This window comes from Tenrec ecaudatus, chromosome 11 (genome assembly GCF_050624435.1).
Source record: "Tenrec ecaudatus isolate mTenEca1 chromosome 11, mTenEca1.hap1, whole genome shotgun sequence".
NCBI classification, from domain to species: domain Eukaryota; kingdom Metazoa; phylum Chordata; class Mammalia; order Afrosoricida; family Tenrecidae; genus Tenrec; species Tenrec ecaudatus.
The window spans coordinates 6,424,172-6,446,272 of NC_134540.1; the positions used below are offsets into that span (position 1 = coordinate 6,424,172).

Consider the following 22,101-nt stretch of genomic DNA (forward strand, 5'->3'; position numbering starts at 1 on the left):
GGGAAAATGAGGAACTGATACCAGGGGCTTAAGGGAAGAGCAAATGTTTTGAGAATAATGAGGGTAATTAATGTCCAAATGTGCTTTACACAACTGATGTATGTATGGACTGTGATGAGAGTTGTATGGGCCCCCAGTAAAATGATTTAAAAAAAGAAATGTGGATTGTGTTCTTCCGCTTTGGATTGTAGTTGCAGATCTTCACACATTCATTAAGATATTCAAACCTGTCTTCTTGGGTTCTCCTTGGAACCCTCCGTCCCTCCTCGTTGCTCCTGTTCAGTCACCGCCCTCAAGAGCAAGTTTATGTCTCTTCTTTTTCACCCATTTTCCTTCCTTTCTGTCCTTCCAGGGACCGCTCCCTTTCTGGCGGTTCACCCTTCACACTCCATGTCCTAGAGGTCACCCCACGCCCTCTGTCTTCAGTAATTGATACCCAGTGCCTCAAATTTCTTCATCTTTGGAAAGGCGGGCTGGTGCCTACATCATTGTTATTAACTGATCTGCTGGTGGGTGTACGAAGACGACCCTACTGCCGATCACACTAGTGTGCTCTCCGAGGAGGGTCCCCTTCAAGGAAGAGTGCAGCCTGTCTGTCTCAGTGTTGTCCCCAGCATGGTACGGTGTGGCTTCAAACTGTGAAAAGATTCCACGACCTTCTCATACCATCTGGGCCACGATAGTTCCTGAAGCCCCCTGGTGTGACTGTCATTATGTGCTGGGCTGCTAACCTCAAGGTCAGCTGTTCAAAAGCACCAGGGGCTCCTCGGGAGACAGAGGGGACTGTCTCTCCCTGCAAAGAGTTCCGTTCTCGGAAGCCCCCAGGGGCGGTGCTTCCCTGCCCTATAGAGTCACCCTGCGTTGGCACAGGCGGATGGCAATGAGTTTGGTTTGTGTGACTGACACTGTCAGCAGGGCCACCAGCAGTCCCATGGCTCATGAATGCCTAGAGATGCCATCTTTGGTGACTTCCCCTTTTCCTCGACTCTCTACACTGTGCATTCGCACATTCGGTACGCTAACACAGGGGTGTGCGAGCTGTTGCTTTTCATCCTGAGACACGCCATCAGCAAAGGGAAGGCCCCAGGCCTTGACTCCGTCAGCATCGGCAGCGTTGAGGGGCCGCTGCTCCCGGCTCTGAGTGCGTCCTCCCCGGGGGCTCCTCTCCGGCCGCACTGTCAGGCACTGCAGAGAAACCTCAACCACCAGCGCACACCGCACGGGTGGGAATTCAGGATCGGTCATCACTTTCACGCCACGGACTTATAGTGAAGCTAGAACTTACTGACATTAACAATTTTATGCACTCTCTAAGTCGGTCCCCTGCCATCACGCCGAAGCCGACTCAGTGACCCTGCAGGGCAGAGCAGGACCACCCTGGGGCTTCTGGGGCCGTGACTCTTTACCGGGGCAGACGGCCCAGCTCTCACCCATGGAGCGGCCGACGGGTATGAAACGCCGACCTTGCCGTTAGCAACCCAGTGCCTCATCCACGACACCACCAAGGCGCAACTGTAACTTCAGGACACGAAACAGACCAATTTGCAAGACCTCGTGGCCCTTTAGACACCAGTAACACAGAACTGAAGCTCCCTCGTTCACTTTCAATGACCCAGCGAGGGCAAGAGGAGAAGCCCTGGGGAGGTAGTGGCCACCCATCAGGCTGCTCACAGCAAGGTCAGCAGTTCGAAACCACCAGCTACTCCGTGTGCGAAAGGCCAGGGCTTTCTACTCCCATAAAGTTTCCCGTCTCAGAGAGCCGCAGGACTGCTGTCCCCTGTCATGTAGGGAGCGCTGGAATCAACTCGAGGGGGGTTGAGTTTGGCTTGGTGGAGTAAGGTCAGAGACAGACTGCATCTGAATCTAGCGTGGGGGTAGATATACCCAGGAAATTTAAATAAGTTCTTCTTTATGAAGCTATGCATTGGTCTGTGATCCTCTAGGTCCGCAGTTCAAAACCATCATCTGTTCCACAGAAGAGAGACAGGGCTTTCTACGCCTGGAAACAGCTACTGTCTCGGGAACTCACCGGGGCTGCTCTACCCTGCCCTGCAGAGTCGCTAGGAGTTGGCACCGAGTGAGTGATCTTCTTCACAAGCATCCTGGCGTGAAGGTGCTGACCAATGCTGAGTTCCTAACTGTGGACAGGGATGCAAACATCTTCGCAGCAACGCAGTGACATCACCCGCCCTTTCAGTCATCGTGAAAATGGCGAACACGCTCTCTAAAAGCTCCTCTCCCGCGTCAGCCCACCCCGTCTCCGACCCCCTTTCCTCAACTCCGTGCTAGGGGCGGTGGGAATTTCCCACTCAGCAAGACGCTCCAGGAAACAAGTACGTTCCCAGAGGGGTGAGTGTGCACCAGGACCCTGACCCTGACCCTGGGGCTCTTTCTCCTCAAGGGAACTGGGGGGAGGGGGAGTCGATCGACTCTAAAACCAACACATAAATCAAGGAGTCTCTTCTTAACGCTTCACTGCAATAAATCACATCCAACACCTTCTAAGTGCTGTTCTCCAACGTTCAAGGAGAAATGGAAGCGAAAGAGGATGGGACTTGCCATGAGCTCTTTGGAGGTGTGAGCTCTTACATCGACGTCTTTGTTATGTCTCTGTCCTGCGATTATTTTTTCACTTATTGCTTCATTTTAATTCAGAATACCTGTGAGAATGTTTTTGCCAACCCTTTTATATTTTGTATTTTACCAGAGAGAGAGAGAGAGAGAGAGAGAGAGAGCCTGTGTGTGAGCGTCTATGTGCACCCGGGGATTGTTGGTGCACCTTGGCCTCCTACTGCCGCATGGCCTTCAAAGTGCAGAGCTCTTGCGCTTCGAATCGGGCTTTCTTCTTTTTTTAACTCCTCCGCATCAAACCAAGGCACCTTGAAAAGTCTGCAACATCATCATGCCCCCAAGACAAGAGAACGCGCCACGCAGCAAGGGCCTTGCCTTGTCGTCTCTGCCTCGGGCCCTGCACTCCTTGTCCCTGCTCGCTGCGGGCTTCTCGCTCCTGCACGGAGGGTGAGCTCGGCCCGCGGCTCCCCGGGCTCCGGCGCCTGCCACGTCTCTCCTCAGCGGCCTCACTTCTCGGTTGGGACGCCTTATCTGCGGTGGGGCTCTGACAGGAAAACAAGCAACAACAACAACACATTCAGTATTACCTTATTCAACAGAAGCTGTCAGTCAGCAGCTCAAAATCTCCATTCTCTGCCTTTTGCTTGTGGAGGCGTTCCGCCTGCGGACGATGGCTGTCCTTAGGGTCGGTGAGGACCAGGGAGCGGCCGGCTTCTGTGAGTTCTCTTCTCTAAACTCTACTGATGGCGCCATGACTAAGGCCATCGAAGAAGAGAGACACAGGCAGCCCTGATGATTCTGCCAAACGACATTAATAGTCACGAGCCGCGGGCAACACAGATTGTTATCCTGATCTGATCGTGTTCCTCACAGATGGAAAACCGACCCACTGACGCGTCGCAGCCACAACCAAAGAGCGTAGCTTAAAAAGAAAGGGCAGGAATTGCTGCGGGTCCAGGGATTCAAAATCTGTCTATTTCTCAGGCTACTGATTTAGTTTTTACAACCGAAATTATTGTTTCTGCTTCTGTGTTAGAAATCCCAACGTTTTATTCGTCAAAGTACAAATGGTAACCCTTAGTAGCACTTTCTTAAGTATGTGTACAAACGTGTATGTGAGTTATATACAACATATACAGACCCAGATACATACACACACACATATGGGAGAAAGACAGGGCTTTCTAATCCCGTACGCAGCTACTGTCTTGGAAACAAGACACAGGGGCAGTTCTACCGGGCCGAGCGGTTCACTACAGGCTCACCAGGAGTCAGAATCAACTCAAAGGTAGTGAGCTTTTATTTAGACACACACACACACACACACACACACACACATACACACAGCAGTTTATGTGTGAAAACATTCGTGTTTTCCAAATGTCCAAAATTACAGGATGTGGCAGTTAAATAATTCCATGTCAACATGAAATGTGGGGTGGAGTCCAGCCTGTCAATCACCTAATGGTACCTCCCTATGGGCGTGACCCCCTTAAAAGGAGAGACCTGGGAACCTCCCCTCTTTCTCGGCAGTCACCTTCATGCTGGTGAGCCACGGCAAGACCTGCGCGAGCCCTAGAGATGCGTTCACGGCCACTGGATCCACAAGACTCTGCACCCACCACCCTGCGATCGTCCTGCATCATTGCATGTGGCTGCATCAGTCTGACGGGGGATTTAGGGTCTAGAATTAGACTGATGGACTAGTATCGGACTTACGGACTGGAGTTCAACTGGGCTGGGATGTTTTCCAGATACACAATTACTTCTTGATATAAAGCTCTTTCTTATACATATGAGTATCACTGGATTTGTTTCTCTAGTCAACCCGGCCTAACCCACAGGGTCATCAGCACATGACAGGTCCACACGTCTGAATTAAGAACATGCGCACACACAGACATATATAAATTGGCTTCAAAAATGCTCTCACTGTCCAAACACTTTTTGACACGCCCTTGGCTCGAGTAAAACCCTCACCACATAAGAACATTCAGAAGGAAGAGACCACGTTCCAGCAATGAACAGATGTGCTGGTTTTCCGCTGCATGTTCCTTCTAACTGTTCTTTGTGCTTAGGGAACGAGAGGAGCCAGAAGGGGCAGGCACTGCAGAGCTGCAGGGTGGACGGGGCAACGTTCTCTAAGGAGGCCCACCGGGACAGCCCTGGTTACTCACGGAGAGTGAGCAGGACCCTTATCACGACGGGGACCGTGTGACACAAGTTCTCGGCCCCTTTTCTCAACAATACAGCCTTAATTTTCTTAGAATTTGTTCATAATAAGACCTGCTGATGGCCCTGGGTCTGGAATTCCTTTTCCACTATGATTAATCATTTTATTGGGGGACTCGTACAAATCTTGTAACCATCCATCACTCAGTGGAATTAGACACACGTGTGCATATGTTGCCATCAACATTTCAAAAACATTTTTCCACTTGAGCCCTTGGTATCAGCTTCTCCTTTTCCCCCTCCCCCCTCGTGAGTCCTTGATCAATTCTCTATCATTGCTGTTTCATGTCTTACACTGTGCCTTGTCTCCCTTCACCCATATTTCTGTTATTCATCCCAGGGGGGCTATATATCTAACCTTGTGATAGGCCCCCCTTTCTCCCCCTCTGCCCCACCATCCCTGTACCCTCATAATATCACTACTCCCAAATACTGTTCCTGAGGGTTTTCCTAAATTCCATGTGTTGGGAACTCTTATCTGCACCCATGTGGTCCTGCTGGATTTATCAGGTAGAACTGGGTCGTGGTACTGGGGGGGGTGGGGGGGAAGCACTCGGGAAGTAGACGTCTGTAATCTCTGAAGGCAGTGTTTCCGTCTCTCTAGCCCTTCCCTGAAGCATCCTGCACACTTCGATTCACACCACTTCAGAATGAGTGCAGGTGTCCTGGTGGCGTCGTGGTCAGGAGTCGGGCTGTCAGCCACAGGATCAGCGGTTGGAAACCACCAGCTGCTGGTCCAGTAAACAGTTATAATATTGGTAAGAGCTAGCAATAAAAAAAAATTTTTTTAAGACTCAAGTCTCAGAAACTCACGGGGCCAGTTCGACCCTGTCCTACTGGGTTGCTGTGAGTCAGAATTGCGGTGGGTCTGGAGTTTTAAAGACGACTGATGCCGGTACATTGCTGAGAAAGCTTGCCTGCAGCCGCCCACTGCTGACAGAGGCATGTTTAAACACATGTTGTCTGGGCTGAGCCTGTGCACCTGTGAACTGAAGCCCTGGTTGCAGCATTTTCGGTATGCATTTGTCAGTTTGCACCTGTTTAGTCTGGTGCTGTCTGTGGTCCCGGTTTTGAGTCTCCTGGGACCCTAGACCGTCCTCAGGACTGCAGGCCCCTGCTCCCAGCTGTAGTCCCAGACAGGTCCCATTGTGCTGGCGTGTGTCTTGGCTGCGTCTCTTCTGGCTGCTCATCTTGCTCCTGAGCAGCTGCTCTGCTAGGCGGGCCTGCTGCCACCGGCTCTGCACACACAGCCAGCTCAGCAGAGCTGCATGGAGAGGAGGTCGCTGCAATGCGCCGACATGGGCCTCCTGCCAGGAGTCTGTGGATGATGCCCTTGTCCTGTCACTCACCCTGCCGACAGGCTCGCCCATCACAGGGACGGGGCTGTGCTGGTAAGCCTTCTGTTCCACCTTGCTGTCACATGGTACTGCATTTGGGGCAATCTCTCAGCCTCCCAGAAGATGTCTCTAATTCTGTCCTCTGTTTCTCTGTCCATCAGCGCCACGCAATGCCAGCTGTCTGGTTGTGTACAGCCACACGCGTCTGCTGGCCTCCTCTACGGGCCTCTGTCAACAGAGACATCCGTGGGGCTGGATGCAGCCTAGAGGCCCAAGCCCCCCCCCCCCCACCAAACTCTATGGCAGCTTTCTGAACACAGAGCCTGAGAGGCTAAAGGGGTGATAAGAACAGGACCACCTACACCAGACTCTGCCCTCTTATTTTGGGGGTAGCAGGAAGGAGGACTTGTCCCATCTGATTTCCTCCCAAATCCAATACTTGCTCCGTGTCGGCTACACTGAATCTCAGCAGGACCTGTACATGTTCTTTTCAGAAAACATCTTCAGAAAACCCCGCCCAAGGTCCACCGTGAGAAAACACCAGGGCACAGGGACCCTGCAGGACAGAGAAGAACTGCCCCGTCGCATTTCCTCAGATGCCAGCTCGTTCCTGAAGCAGGCTGCCACGTCTTTGTCCCATGGGGCAGTTGGTGGCTTTGAACCACCAACCTTCCAGCTAAGGACCGAGCACTTAAACCATTGCCCCTCATCAGACAGACACATCAACTATGGTCTGTTCCCACCAGGGAGTGCTCTAGGAAAGTGAGCGGGAGTCACACCTCTCTGTACATCTCGGGTCCCTCGGGTTGCCTGAAAAGGTTCAGTTCAGAGACTCCATCCCTGTCGCCCGACGCAGAAGTCGACAACACATGGTTTGGGATAACAATGCAGTCAGCAGAAAGTGTGAAGAAAATAAGTAATGGCACACCCCAAACTCGGGGCCACGCACACCCCTAAAGGTCAAGGGACGTCTCGCATCCATGAAACCTACGCTGCACAGGGACCTCACCCACGAGATGGTGTGTAGCAGGTCACTGTCGGGACGCAGTCTGCTGCATCAATGTAGCGCCGTCGGCATGCGCTGCCATCTGAGGTGGAAGATGGCTTGAAGTTCGTCGACAGAAGACTGCATCATGTACAGACTCAACTGTAGCAGACCTAACACACTCCACCGGACTGAAGGGTGAATCACCTTACTGTGAGCACCAGCAGATGACCACTCTTCCAAGGCTATGGGACTGGTGGTCACTGGATTTTGATTCACATCTCCTGCTTTGAAGGTGGCCTGGAACCACCATATAGTTACTATTGTAATTCCCTCCTTGCTTCCTTATGACATGGATGAACCTGACAGGCATGGCTCTACCTCTGTGAATGGGTGCTATGCAAAGTTTTGCCCTATCACAGGGCTTCAATCAGGTGAATCCTTCGTAAAAGTAAGTTCCTTAGGTCAAATATCTGTTTGCTTGGGTTTTTCTAGTTTTCATTACTATTGTCTTTTTACTGTCAGTACCACATCTTTGCCCTTGGAATATACAGATATATTTTCTGACAGACAATAAATAAATATATACATGCATACATACACGCACACACACAGGTGTGTGCACAAGTGTGTACTTACATACATGTATGTGTATATATAGAAATCAGAAAAAGGTACTGGGGAGATGTGTTAGGTCGGGTTGATTAGCTTAATAAATCCAGTGACCCTCATATATAAATGTGTAAGAAAGAGCTTTATATCAAGGAGTAATTGGATATCAAGAAAACATCCCCGCCCCGTCCAACTCAAGTCCGTAAGTGTGACACTAGTCCTTACGGCCCTCTTCAGGGTCATGTAGTCACAGGCAATGATGCAGACTGCAGGAAGATCACAGACCGGGCTGGTGGAAACATCACCGGGCACCTGCAGCTCTCTGGGTGTCCAGTTAGCAGGAAGGAGTGACGAGAGAGAGAGAGAACCGGCCTCCAGAGAGTTATGTGTCTTGATTGCATCTCCAAGGGAGGTCAGCAGGCTGCATCTTGATTGACAGGCTAAACTCCACCCATGTCTTCCTACAGGGGCCATGTTGGCACAAAAAAACCAACTATCACAGGAGATGAGTTGTCGGATAGCACTGGCCATGGGAACTCCACTTGTCGGAGAGTCTAGATCGTGTCAATAGTCCCTGGTGTGACAGTTACATAATCTCCTGTCAACTTGCTAAGGATGGAGTCCAGCTTGTCAATCAGCTCATAGTCAATGAAGCCTCCATGTAGGCCTGGCCTTCTCCTTAGGATTCTAGGAACTCCTGTATTCCTCCCTGAAGGCGGGAGACTCTCTCTGCTAGACATTCCTGTTGACAAATCACATGGAGACACACTCATAGAGCCAGAGCCCTGGAGCTGGAGGAGCCATATGGAGACCCACGCCAGCACTGAGCTGAGATGCTTCCACCGCCACTGGATCCACAGGACTTCCCACCCACTGGCCTGTGATCTTCCTGCACTCAGCATCATTGCATGAGTCTGAAGAGGAATTTACAGACTGATATCGGGCATATGGGCTAATATCGGACGTATGGACTTGATCTGGACTGGGCTGGGTTGTTTTCTTAATGTACAATGCCTCTTTATATAAAGCTCTTTCCTATACACAGATGAATGTCTCTGGATTTGCTTCTCTAGTCTACCTGGACTAACACACCTGGGAATAGGATGATGTTTCCAGTCAGAAAATTAGCAAGTGCTGGCCACACGGCCCTTGTCTTCCTTTCTCCCTGTATTCTACGGGGATGTCCTATGAGCCTTTAGGAAAGCCTTCAGTGTTTGGGTTCGTGTTGTCCAGCTGCTGAAGCCCCTGAGTCAGTTGTGTGCAAAAATGCAGCTTGGTCTTTTTGCTGTACATTAAGGGGCAACTCCCCACCTTCCTCTTCCTCGTTGTTAGCTTCTTATGCAGCATCCCTTCCCTCTGCTGCCTGGCAACATTTTGAACAGCTATCATCAAACTGAACTACCTGTGAGCTAGCTCCCGGCGATTGGTACCTTCACCAGAAGACATGTGGCCACATTCTGTGTGGTTCGCATGACTGATAAGAGGCGTAAAAGGAAAGGACGGTGCTATCGGCGATTCATCGTAACTGGGGTGTGCCGAGCCTGGGAGCCCTGGTGGGGCACTGGTTACCTGTTGGGCTGCTAATTGCAAGGTCAGCGACTGGAAATCCGAGCTGTGAGGCAGGAGAGAGATGGGGCTGGCTGTGCTCACAGAGAGCTCCTGCCCTCTCACAATACTGATGGTGCTCTTTCCGTTTTTACTCATTGCTTGTCTTTTGCTCTTCATATTACAGCTGTTTTCTCCTTAACGCATGATTTCGTTTTCGCTTTTCACTGTTTTTGTTGGGTTTTCTAGTGTGTGAAGCACACCAGGAGGGGTTGCCTGGAGATTATGAATCGATGCAAGGGTTTGCAAGAGATGCGGTAGGAGGGTGTCGACCAGGGGATTTCAGGAGCACACAATGAAGGTGGTAGGAGGAAGGAGCACCGGAAGTGAATGTGATCACACAATTCATTTTAAAGACAATTTAATCGGGGAGTGGGGAGAAAATGTTCTAAAATTGATTGTGGTAATGATTGTACAAGTCTTCTTGATAGATTGAATGATCGAATCATATGATATGTGGATTATGGGCCAATAAATCTGTAAAAAATTAATTAAAAAGAAAAGCCAAAAGTTCCTATCTCAGAAACTCAGAGGCAGTCCCACCCTGCTCCATAGGGTCACTAGGAGTTAGTAGTGAGCTTGTTTTGGGGGGTTTTATTCTGTCGATGGATGTCCCCACTAGAGCTACTGCGAATATAAAAATTACGTTTGTGGTTGACATAGCCTCTCACTTCCTCGGAACACGGGAGAATTGCTTATAGAATATATAGACAAGACTGGCTTTTGAAGCTAAGGGAGCCCTGGCAGTGTAGCGGCTACCCACTGGGCTTTGGGCTGCGTGGTCAGCAGTTCGGAACCAGCCACAGCTCCATGGGAGAAAGACTGGGCTTTCTATTCCTGTAAACAGTTACGGTCTCAGAAACCCACAGGGGATCGCTATGAGTGAGCATTATGCAGGAAGCTTGTCCTTTGGGTTTAGAAGATAAAATCAGTTTTCTAAAGAGATGCCCTTTTACATGCCCGTCAACACTGTGTGTGGATTCGGTTACTCCATGCTGGCCACCATGAGGGGATGCAGCGGGGCCCCACTGGGGCTTTAATGAGACGTCCCTGGATATCCACAGACACTGGGTGCCTTCTCCTATGTTCACTTGCCAGGGGAATTTCTTCTTTGATGGATTATCTGTTCCAGTCTTCTGTCCTTTTCTAAAAAAAAAATCCATTTGTCCAACTTGTTCTTATTGGCTTATTGATTATAGCTCTTCACATATGCTAAATTCAAGGTCTGTGTTAGATGCATGCATTCCAATTATCTTCTCCAGGGATGTAGGCTGCCTTTCCACCCCTTTAACTGTGACTCTTTCAATGACAAGAAGTTCATATTCTGGAAGCCCAATTTGTCAATCTCTTCCTTTATCTTTAACACCCTAGTGTTTAGTTTAATAACATTCTGTCTACCCAAGATCATTATGGCATTCCCCATGTTTTCGTCTGAAAGCTAATTACTTTATTGCCTTTCACAATTAGGTAGTGGGCTGTTCAAACTCATTTTTATGTATGGTGTGAGGTAAGGTCAAGGTTTTTTCCTCCTACTGTCTGGCTATTCAATTCACCCAGAGTATTTACAAATAAGACCTGCCTTTATTTATTGAATTGCAATCGTGACTTCTTCATAAACCAAGTAATTTCACCAAATCTAATCACTAATGACAAGTTCCAGTTCTACAGAGACTTTAAGTTTTCTAGTTGTTGGCTGTTACAGAAAATAATTAAATATTATGTTAAAGTAGACGCAGGAGTCATTCAGATATTAATTCTTTTGACAAATACCTGAACACTTAGTAAATGCAAGCTCTATGCTAACACATGCAAAAGGCTGCATATTACATTAACCTCCATCCAAGGAAAGCCAATCACACTGAAGAGATAACACAGTCTTGTAATCAATGCCAATGTGGTTTGTTTGGTTTTTAATGCATCCTCATGATGCTATTCATGTAGAAAATATTCTCCAAGGGCTTACCAAAAATTTTCAACATGATATTCCGTGTATTCACTTTAAAAAGATAAAAATTCAGTTCTTCCTTATAGTTATTATATTCAGCCTACAGATCTTCTTCTAGTTAGAAGATGTGACATTTTAGAAGCCACTTTTAAGGCCTCTTGAGTAATGTTTGATTCTATTTTAAAACCTCACTAATTAAATGCCACCTAATTTTTTACCTATACTTATAAATTTAATATATGAGGTTAACTCAGAAAGTATTGGTACAATATGCTTGATACAATGGATGTATGGAATGTTAAAAGAGCTTGAAGAGCCCCCAAGGAAATGATTTTTTTAATAAAATAAAATGTTGAAGAGTAAGTACCAAAAAAAAAGTATTGGTACAAAACCATAGTTAAATAGAAATGTCAAGATGTGATGTTCCTGTTCCTTGCAGAGATTCCCGCTAAGCCAGGGCGTCTCTAGAGGCGGTGTGCCCATCTTTCCAACCCTTTCTAAGGGGAGCCCTGACTGCTAACCACAAGGTCCCTGCAGCTGCCCTGCTCGGGAAAGACGCAGCTTTCTACTCCCATAAAGGTTGACAGTTGCAGACACCCCCTGGGGCAGTTCTACCCTGTCCCATGGGCTCACTAGGAGACAGCGCCAACTCTCTGGCGGTTGAGTTTGGTTTGGAGTTTAACCCTTTCTGAAGATCTGTGCTCTTCAAATCACCCATGTCAAACGTGGCAGTTTGGACATCCTTGGGAGCTCCAATCATGCTCCTTTAAAATGTTCTTGGAGTTTGGGGGAAAGACGGCTGAAGGAGCAAGACCGGGCCTGGAGGGTGGAGGGGTCAGGTGTCTCAGCGAAAGTCTCCTAGGACGGCCCTTGCTACTCGCCAAGACTGAGCAGGGGCGCTGTGGTCATGGGATCGTTTCCTGGTGTAACTTTCTCAACAATGTAGCTCTCCCTCCATCTCTTCAAACTCCTTCCTATGGCAACAAATGTACAAATGTGCTTGACACATGGATGGATGCGTTGTGATAAGAGTTGTATGAGTCCCCAATAAAAATGATTTTAAAAAGAAAAAAAACCCTCTTTCCTAGTAAGTCAAAGTGCTTGTCCTGTGTCCTTGGACAAACTCTAACAGGGACACACCTTTGGAATTAAAGGAAAGGGGGAACAAAGGTGGCCATCGCCCTCTGAGCTGACCCCTCTGCCTGGATTTAAACAGGCCCAGCACAGCCCCCAGAAGCCCGTTTGGACTGGGCTGTTTTCTGAACCGCTCCCATGAGACTCGTGCTGCTGTTAGGTGTCATTAGGCCAGTTCCGACTCAGCGATCCCACGCTACAGACAACGGACTGAAACACTGTCCAGTCCTGCTCCGTCCTCCCACTTCTAATGTCCCAGCCCTGGGCTGCAGCCACGGTGCCAATCCATCTCGAGGGCCTTCCTCACCCTCACCGGCCCTCTGCTTCACCGAGCGTGACTCCTTCTCCAGGGACAGGTTTCCTGACAACATGCCCAGAGCACATGATGATGCCTCTCTCTCTCTCTCTCTCTCTCTCTCTCTCTCTCTCTCTCTCTCTCTCTCTCTCTCTCTCTCTCTCTCCTTCTGTTTCCTGGCCATCTCCACGTGGTGTGGCATCTCTCTTCCCCCACCTCTGCCTGCTCCTCTGTCCTGATCTGCTGTGCTCACACAGGCAAGGGGACCAGCTTGAGGCACATCCTGCATACGGTGAAGGCCTCGTGCCGTAACCACGAAATCCCCACTGTGCGTGCGGACACTACCATCCGTAGCAGCCGTGGTCAGAGGCACCAGAGGCAGTTGGTGAGAAGAGCAGGACGCAGAGACGGGCGGGGAGCAGGGAGGGGAGGGGGCAGGTTGGAGGAGGTTCTCTTCATTCCCATGATTTCAATGAAGGAAAACCAGAAGCGGGATCATCAGTGAAGCCAGCGGGAGCAGGGGAGGGGGCCTTTTCAAGGTCTGGGTTGGGCTCCAGGGTCTCCCCAGGGTGGGAGGACCCTGCCTCTGTCCACATTGGTTTCCTTCTCTGTCAGTACTGGGCCTTGGCCTTGATTTATCCAAAGACGTTTTTTCATTCACAGATCTGTTTCGCCTGACGGTCCCTGCACGGTGAGACTTCACTTCTGTCTGTGAAAGTCACCCACGGGTGGGACTGCTGTCACAGCAGCACGGGGGAGCAGAGACAAAGGTGCTAAGGCCAGCCCCTCCAGAGTGTCCTGCAAAACACCTCCTGGACACTGGTCCTGCCACTGCCACTTTCTCCCTCACGCCAACCATTTCCTCTTCCCCCCAAGCAGTCCCCGCAGCACCGAGACACAATGCATTTCTTTCATCTCTGCATCCACACCAGGGACCTTGATGCCACATCTCCCCCAATGCTTCCCCACAGTGCCATCCCGGATGAATGAGCTCTCCTGCATTAGTCTCCACACCTTCACGGAGGGAGCCTGGTGGGACACCCTGCAGACCTCCCGATGGGTCCTTGGTCTTGGCCTTGAACTACGCAAAGGCACTTTTCATTAGCTGATCTGTTTCACCACACGCTGGGATTTAAAGTACTAACAGTTAACTTAATCTACTTGGGTTCCCAAAGAAGCACACACAACAACTTTAGCACCAAGCCAAAATGAAATTCCTCTTTGCTCGAATTCTACAAGACAGCACTGAGTGTTTTAAGATTCATCTTCCTGCTTAGTCGTCCACAAAAACCCACCTGTCGTGGGTCTCCCTTGCCCTAAAGAGACCATGGAAAGTGAGAAAGGGCCCAGACCTCAACCTGGGCGACAAGCCTTGAGAGCAGCACACCGGCACGAAGCTGCGAACTAACAGAGGTCGGCGTGGCCAGACCCCGGCCCAGCTATGGGACCCCTTTCCCCGAAGAAAGCACTACAGAGAACAGCACTGCGGGTCTGCCCAGACCACACGGGAGCAAACCAAGAGGGAGACCGAGAGAGGGAGAACCACATCCTGGCCCACCAAGCCTCAAGGAAGATACTCCCGCCCGGAGCAGCCACTGCACAGAGAGGACCGCCCTCTCACTGACCCACAGCACTACATGGGACAGCACTGGAGACACCATGCAGGAAATGTTCTCTCTCTCTCTCTCTCTCTCTCTCTCTCTCTCTCTCTCTCTCTCTCTCTCTCTCTCTCTCACACACACACACACACACACACACACACACACCCTACATCAGAGTGAAACACAAAGGGAGTGCAACGGAGCAGCAAGCGGACCAAAGTGATGAAGTCCCCAAGGAATCCTGAAAATAGACTTCAGAATCTGTGGGCAAGATTCAGCACTTCACCAGACCTGATTGGAAAACATTCATAAGGGGTCAGCAGACAGACCTGAAACTATTTATAGGCTTTTTTCTCTCCTTTTATTTATTTATTTTTTGGTCTCATGTACATCCACACAGGATAGGCAGGATAAACAATCCTGAGGAGAAAATAATGGGACCAATGTCTCCAGGGGAGAGGGGAAAGGGGGAGGTGAGGGAAAGGGGGATATGAGGGAAAGGGGGAGGTGAGGGAAAAGGGGAGGTGGAGGAAAGGGACGGGGAAGCCAACAAACCCAGGGCCAAGGGAACAACAAGAAATCTGAACTCGATGGCAAGGAAGGCGTAGAATGCCTGGTGGGTTTGATCAAATGCAATGTAGCCGAGAGAAAGTAGAGAGAGCCAAATACAGTCGAACATGATAGTGGGACAGGAGGAAGTAAAAAGAAATAAAGAACTAGGAAGCAAAAGGCACTTATAGAGGTATAAATATAGGCATATACATAGCTAAATATAAAAATATATAACAATAGGGAAATAGATCTATGTACATATATTTAAATGTTAAGTATTAAGGTAGTAGATGGACAATGGGTCTCTACTCAAGTACTCCCTCATCATAAGAACACTTTGTTCTAATAACCTGCCATCTGTGATGCTCACCTTCCCAACACCATCGCTGAATTCAAACTGGTTGCATAAGCAAATGTGGTTAAGAAGATGGTGCCTAGCTATTAAAAGATAAAGAGTCTGCAGTTTTAAAGGCTTGAAGTTCAACAGGCAGCCATCTGGCAGGGAAGCAACAAAGCCCACATGGAAGAAGCTCACCAGCCTGTGTGATCATGAGGTGTCAACAGGATCAGGTATCAGATATCAGAAGACCCATAACAATCATATTGATGCAAATGAGGGGGTTCAGGTTGGGGACCCAAAGCCTTTCTGTAGACATCTGAGCATTCCCTCACAACAGGTCCCAGAAAGGAATGAGTCGACCAGGGTGCAGCCCAGCACCGACAGAACACACAACATTCCTCTAGTTCTTTGATACTTCCCCGCCACCCACCATCATGACCCCAGTTCTACCTACAAATCCAGCTAGACAGGAGCATGAACACTGGTACAGATAAGAGCTCTCGACACACAGAATCCAGGACAGATAAACCCCTCAGGAACAGTAATGGAAGTAGCGATACTATGAGGGATGAGGGAATGTGGAAGGAGGAGGAGGAGAAAGGGGGAACCAATCATAATGATTGACGTATAACACCCCCCCAAGGGGTGGGGGGGACAAACAACAGAAACATGGGTGAAGAAGGGAGAGCATGAATAGTGCAAGATATTAAAATAATGATGATTTATAATTTATCAAGGAGTCACAAGGGTGGGAGGGTGGGAGAGGGAAGAGAAAAAGAGGGACTGATACCATGACCTCAAGTACAAAGAAAATGTTTCGAAAATGATGATGGCAACATGTGTACAAATGTGTTTGATACAGTTGATGCATGGATTGTTATAAGAGCTTTAAAAGCCCCAAATAAAACAATTTATAAAAAAGCAGCAGCAGCAACCACGGAAAAGCCTATAGTTCTTGTCCACTGCACACAACATTCTCCTCGGGGCCAGTGTGGCCGCTGGAGCCCGTTCTGACCAGCCCCTCTGAAACAGACAGTCAAGAAGGCACTTTAAGAGACCTAACACCTTTAGTTCTTTAGTGATGGAGAGACTTCACCTTACTTACTTTGGACAGGTTGTCAAGAGACACCAGTCCCTGGAGAAGGGCTTTATTTCTGGAGAAGCAGAAGGGCAGTGACAAAGAGGAAGGCCCTCCAGGAGACGGACTGACTCTGTGGGTGAACAATGGGCTCAGGCACAGGAACAATTGTGCAGATGAACAGACGGACAGCGCAGTCCAGGAGTGCTGTGCTCTGTTGTGCATCAGGTGGCTATGGGTCGGAACCGACTGACTCGACGGCACCTGACAACAAGCCTTTGTCGAGTGGAGCAAAGTTGAGCTTATTTATACAAGAACACTTTGTTCTATTAAACTGGCATTCCATGATGCTCACCTTCCCTATCCGATCCCTGGAGACAAAGCAGGTGCATAGGCAAATGTGGTGAAGAAAGCTGATGGTTCCTGGCTTAAAGCTAAGGCTTTAAGGTAAACAAGCGGCCATCTAGCGCAGAAACAACAAAGCCCACATGGAAGAAGCACACCAGTCTGTGTGATCATGAGGTGTCGAAGGGATCAGGTATCAGCCATCAAAGAACAAAAAAATCATATCATTGTGAATGAGGCGGAGTGCAGAGTGGCGACCCAAAGCCCATCTGTAGGCAACTGTACATCCCCTTACAGAAGGGTCTCAGGGAGGAGACGAGATAGTCAGGGTGCAGGGTAGCAACAATGAAACATGTTTCCTCGCCACCCACCCCCACTATCACGATCCCAATCCTACCTTACAAATCCAGCTAGACCAGATGAACACTGGTACAGATAGGAACTGGAAACACAGGGAATCCAGGACAGATAAACCCCTCAGAACCAATAATGAGAGTAGCAATACCAGGAGGGGAAGGAGAAGGGAGGGGGGCAGAAGGGGAGAACAGATCACGAGGATTTACATATAACCCCTTCCCAGGGGGGCGGACAACAGAAAAGTAGGTGAAGGGAGACATCGGACCATTTAAGATAAGTCAAAATAATAATAATTTATAAATTACCAAGGGTTTGGGAGGGAGGAGGGAGGAAAGGAGTGAGGGCAGGGGGGAAGGGAAAAAATGAGGAGCTGATACCAAGGACTCAAGTAGAAAGCAAATGAGAATGATGATGGCAACTAATGTACAAATGTGCTTGACACAATGGATGGATGCATGGATTGTGATGAGCTGTACGAACCCCCAATAAAATTTTTTTTTATTTTTTTTATTTTAACAATTTATTGGGGCTGATACAATTCTTTTCACAGTTCATACATATACATACATCAATTGTATAAAGCACATCTGTACAGTCTTTGCCCTAATCATTTTTTTCTCTTTTCTTCTTTTACATTTTATTAGGGACTCAAACAACTCTTACCACAATCCATACATATACATACATCAATTGTATAAAGCACATCCATACATTCCCTGCCCCAATCATTCTCAAAGCATTTGCTCTCCACTTAAGCCCCTTGCATCAGGTCCTCTTTCCCCCCCCCCTCCCTCCCCATTCCCCCCTCCCTCATATGCCCTTGGTAATTTATACATCGTTATTTTGTCATATCTTGCCCTATCCGGAGTCTCCCTTCCCCCGTTCTCTGCTGTCCCTCTCCCAGGGAAGAGGTCACATGTGGATCCTTGTAATCAGTTCCCCCTTTCCAACCCACTCACCCTCCACTCTCCCAGCATCGTCCCTCACACCCTTGGTCCTGAAGGTATCATACACCCTGGATTCCCTGTACCTCCAACCCTCATATGTACCAGTGTACAGCCTCTGTCCTATCCAGCCCTGCAAGGTAGAATTCGGATCATGGTAGTTGGGGGGAGGAAGCATCCAGGATCTGGGGGAAAGCTGTGTTCTTCATCGATACTACTAAAAGAAAAAAATAGTGCTCTAAAAACAAGCCCACCCACTGCCATCGAGTCACTTCTGACTCACAGCAACTGTACATAGGACTTCCAGGCCTCTGATCTTTATGGGAGCTGAAAGTCCAGGGACAGCTGGTGGGTTTGAACCGCCAACCTGGTGGTTAGCAGCCCAATGTTTACACGGCTTCAAGTTTCACCAGGAAAAACTTATTAACAGCTTCTCTCCTAGAAAAGGTTTACTAAGTCTACATGTAAACAGCTATAAAACCTCTCTGTTAATTCAAAAAGTGTGGACAGGAAGGACGGTCGGGAAGCTCTGCCACCAAGCCTACCTGCCCATTGCCCTTTTCCCACGGCCAAGGCCACCAGTCAAGTGCATTTCGGAAGGCTGTTCTGAGTCACATGAGCAGCTGCTGATGTAAAACACAGTGACGAGGATCGGAGCAGAGGCGTGCCAATGAGAGACGGACTTGCAAGGTGGAGGCCAAGTCACAGTTAGAGATGGGTGACCCGGGCCGGCGGGACGGGAACCGCGTGTGCCAAGAGTCCAGGAAGTAAGGTGGACACAACCACACACGGGGCTCGCACTCGAGGGGCCCCTGGAATGTCATGTGCCAGGCCAGGGCAGTGTGCTTCACAGATGCCCACTGAGAATGTCTGCGGGTGCACCCACCGACTGAGCAGTGTTCCGAATGACACAAAAATAGCAATTTTTGCACTATGCATTTTCCCTTTCCTCATGGTCCAGAGCCCGCAAAAGGATTTCATGGGGTGAACAATGTGCTAGGATACACAGATGAACCCCAAAACGCAGCCACTGGTCCTGAGTCTGAGTGGAAAAGTAACGAGGCAGAGAGGGGGCTTCCAGACGTTCCCGGGAAAACTCCACTGGCTTTTCATTCCATTTTTTCCCACATACTTTTAGAAGCACCACACCCTACCCCCATCCCCGGTGTAATGAATGAAAATACAAAACCACTGTCATTGAGCCCATTCTGTCTCATGCTGACCCTGTAGGACAGCCTCATCTTTCTCCCAAGAAGTGGCTGGTGGGTCTGAACTGCCGACCTCGAGGCCAGCAGCTGATACATAACCCATTGTGCCACCAGGGCTTGTAGACAGTAGACACAGTAAGAGGCCTCACGTGGAGAAGGCCTGGGTTCAGACGTCATCGCTGCCACTTTCCCACTGAGATAGCTTTGGGAAAGTAACAAGTTTTAGAAGCTTCCATTTCCTCCCCCCCACCCCCTGCAAATGAGGCTGCTCGTTGATCGGAGAGCCCAAGCGGTGTGAAGGAGGAGACACGTACGCATAATCCTTCCTGTCACTTCCCTGCCGGTGGCCACTGACTAGTTGAGACTCACACCTTTCATGTGCCAGACTCACTCAAAATGTGCAGGAGACTAAGAGCATGCCTACTTCCAAGGGTTTGAGAGGTTTGATGATGAGGCTCTCTCTTAATGCTGCTATTTTGTTTTTAGGGGGCAACCCTCGTGTATGTGAAATGAGACTCTTGTTTTCCTGAGATGATACAGAGAGGAGTGGGTCCGTGAAAGAAGGAGGCTTTCCATGAGGTGGACACAGCGGCTCCCACACTGGACTCAAACGCAGGAACAACGCTTAGAACAGCCGGGGCCTGGTACTGTCTCACAGGTTTCGAAGAGCCAGAAGCCATTCGACAGCCACTCAGACACCAGGACAGTTTTTGACTTGCGTTTATTAAGGGTCCACTGGCCCACGTGGGGGCAAAAGATGTGTGATGACTATACGATGGAAATCCTTTTTCTTTTTTTAAGTCTGGAAAAAGGAGATTTGTGGAAACCCATTCTGGCCAATCATCTCACCAATGTAAAACCACCTACAGAAACCAATCAGATCCGTGTTTCGGGCAGTGCAAAGTGGAGCAAGGAAGAGAAGTGACTTCCCCGGGAATGTCCAGTGAGGAGACGCCGGGCGAGCACGCAGCACCGCGATAACACTGTCCATGTGGTGGACCCGCCTGAGCTTCAAATGACAGAGCTACGGCCTGTGGCCACCGCTCCTGACACCGCATCGCGGTGCTCTGGCACACCGGAACAGGGAATTCCTGTGTAAGTCAGCGCCGGTTTGGGCTTTAAACCAGAAGTAGACTTCTCAATTGCGGCTTTTGGAAAACTCCAAGGTATGTTATCATACACGCACATCCACACACAACATGCCAGATGTGCAGAGATCAAAATGTGTCTTCTTCTTGGCAGTTCCTGGTAAGAGTCAATCCTGAAACACTACCCTAAAGGTTTCCGGCTACTCTGAGGGAGAAAAGAGAAGGCTGTCTGCTCCTGTAACTGAGTTATAGTCTCAAAACCCAACGTCACAAAAGAGGCCAAGGCTTACTGGTCAGGAAGAGACAGGTGCGACACCCCCCAACATCCCCTCCCCCTGCCCCCCGAAACTATGGCTCTGAGGCACTCTTCAGGTGCGGCGCTGAATGCGCTCCTTTGGGAGAACTTTCAACATTGGCCTCTTTGTCCAGGGACTAGCTCAGAGGGTCTGGAGAGCGGAGGGAAGAAACGGGAGACCTGGGGCGGAAGCGGGTGAGCGATGGCCCATGGAAAGGAGGGCAAAGAGGAGCTGAACCGTGACATGTGCGTGACCTGCTGGACGTAAAGCTGGGGACTTGCCGCCTTGGAACAAACCCCAGAGAATCACGAGGCGCCAGGACTGACTCAGAAGCTGTGGGTTTGGTCCGACACCTGTAACCCCTGCGAGTGGTTCCGTGTGAGGGAAACACTACAGTGCTGTAGGCTGAAGAGAGCTGTAACCGTCACCCAGTGCTGCCATAAGGAGCCCTGGTGGCGCAGTGGCCGAGTGCTGAGCTGCTATCAACAAGGTCAGCAGGTCCAAGCCAGCAGCCGTGAGACAGCGCTTTTATAATGCCCGCCAAGCAAACGGCCTTCCAGACAATTCCAGGGCAGTGATAGGTTTACTGAGCCAACTGGGCTAACGGGAACACGTGGGCGGAGTTTAATCAGGTCGCAGCTTGATCGGAGAATGTCTGAAATCAATACAGATAGCTCGTATCCCATCTCTCTCTCTCTTGCTCCCTGGTGGTCAGACCAGAGGGCTACTGTTTTAGCTAGTTCTCTGCCTCAACCCGTGTGCTGCACTACCTGTGGGCCAAGCCAAGCTGTGGGTCGCGTGGCTAGAGCTGGAGGCTGCTTCGCCACACCACTGGTGTACACATCGCTTGAGCTTGTGCCTGGTGGATCCTGTGGCCGTGCTTCAGCTCTAGATCCCATCAGATCAGGACCTGCTTCCCTAAGCTCCCAAGCTATTGACGGCTGCTGACCCACCCAGCTGTCTGCTCCCTTCCAGCAGACTCTGCCTGCCTTCCTGGCAAAGACTCAGCTGTCTGCTTCCTTGACCTTGGACCCAGCAGCCCATGAAAGTTGAAGGACTTCCAGTACATTAACTGTTCCACAAAAGTGAGTTGAACTGAGTCCTCTATACTGCTGTGTGGACTGATGAGCTGTTATAATCCTTCCTACTGTGTCGACCTATCAATATATATATATGCTTAAGTGTCCTGGTTTTGTTTCTCTAGAGAACCCTGCCATTAAACACAGTGACCCCCTCCCCATATGTGACGGAGCAAACTGCCCCGTTGGTTTCCAAGATTTCCACCTTCTCAGAAACACAGGCACGTCTTTCTCCCCAAGCCAGTGGGAGGTTCAAACCACTGACCTTTAGATCAGCTGCCCAGCACTTAACCCATTGTGCCACCAGGGAACCAGTGGGGGGGGGGGTCTTGACAATGCAGATGAATCGTGTTCACGGTTCTCTAATGCTGTTTGACAAACATCCTGAGATCAACAAGCTAAACAGGAGAGTTCCCACTGCTGACCAAAGGGGAACTGCCTCCCTTTGGTGGCATAGTGGTGTAGTGTGGGGCTGTAACAGCAGGGCCGGCAGTTCA

At 49.6% G+C, this 22,101-nt stretch overlaps 1 protein-coding gene across 4 annotated transcripts in view; it reads right to left on the reverse strand.

The window, feature by feature from the left end:
* Window positions 1-22,101, reverse strand: part of KATNAL1 (katanin catalytic subunit A1 like 1) — a 91,329-nt gene that overhangs the window by 52,151 nt on the left and 17,077 nt on the right. For all 4 annotated transcript variants that reach the window (XR_012786853.1, XR_012786855.1, XR_012786854.1 and 1 more), the window contains exon 4: window positions 2,947-3,115. Coding sequence is in view for 1 of the 4 variants with exons in the window: in XM_075562812.1 (XP_075418927.1) it covers window positions 2,947-3,115 (169 nt within the window). In the remaining 3 variants the exon portion in view is untranslated. The remainder of the gene's footprint in view (window positions 1-2,946; window positions 3,116-22,101) is intronic.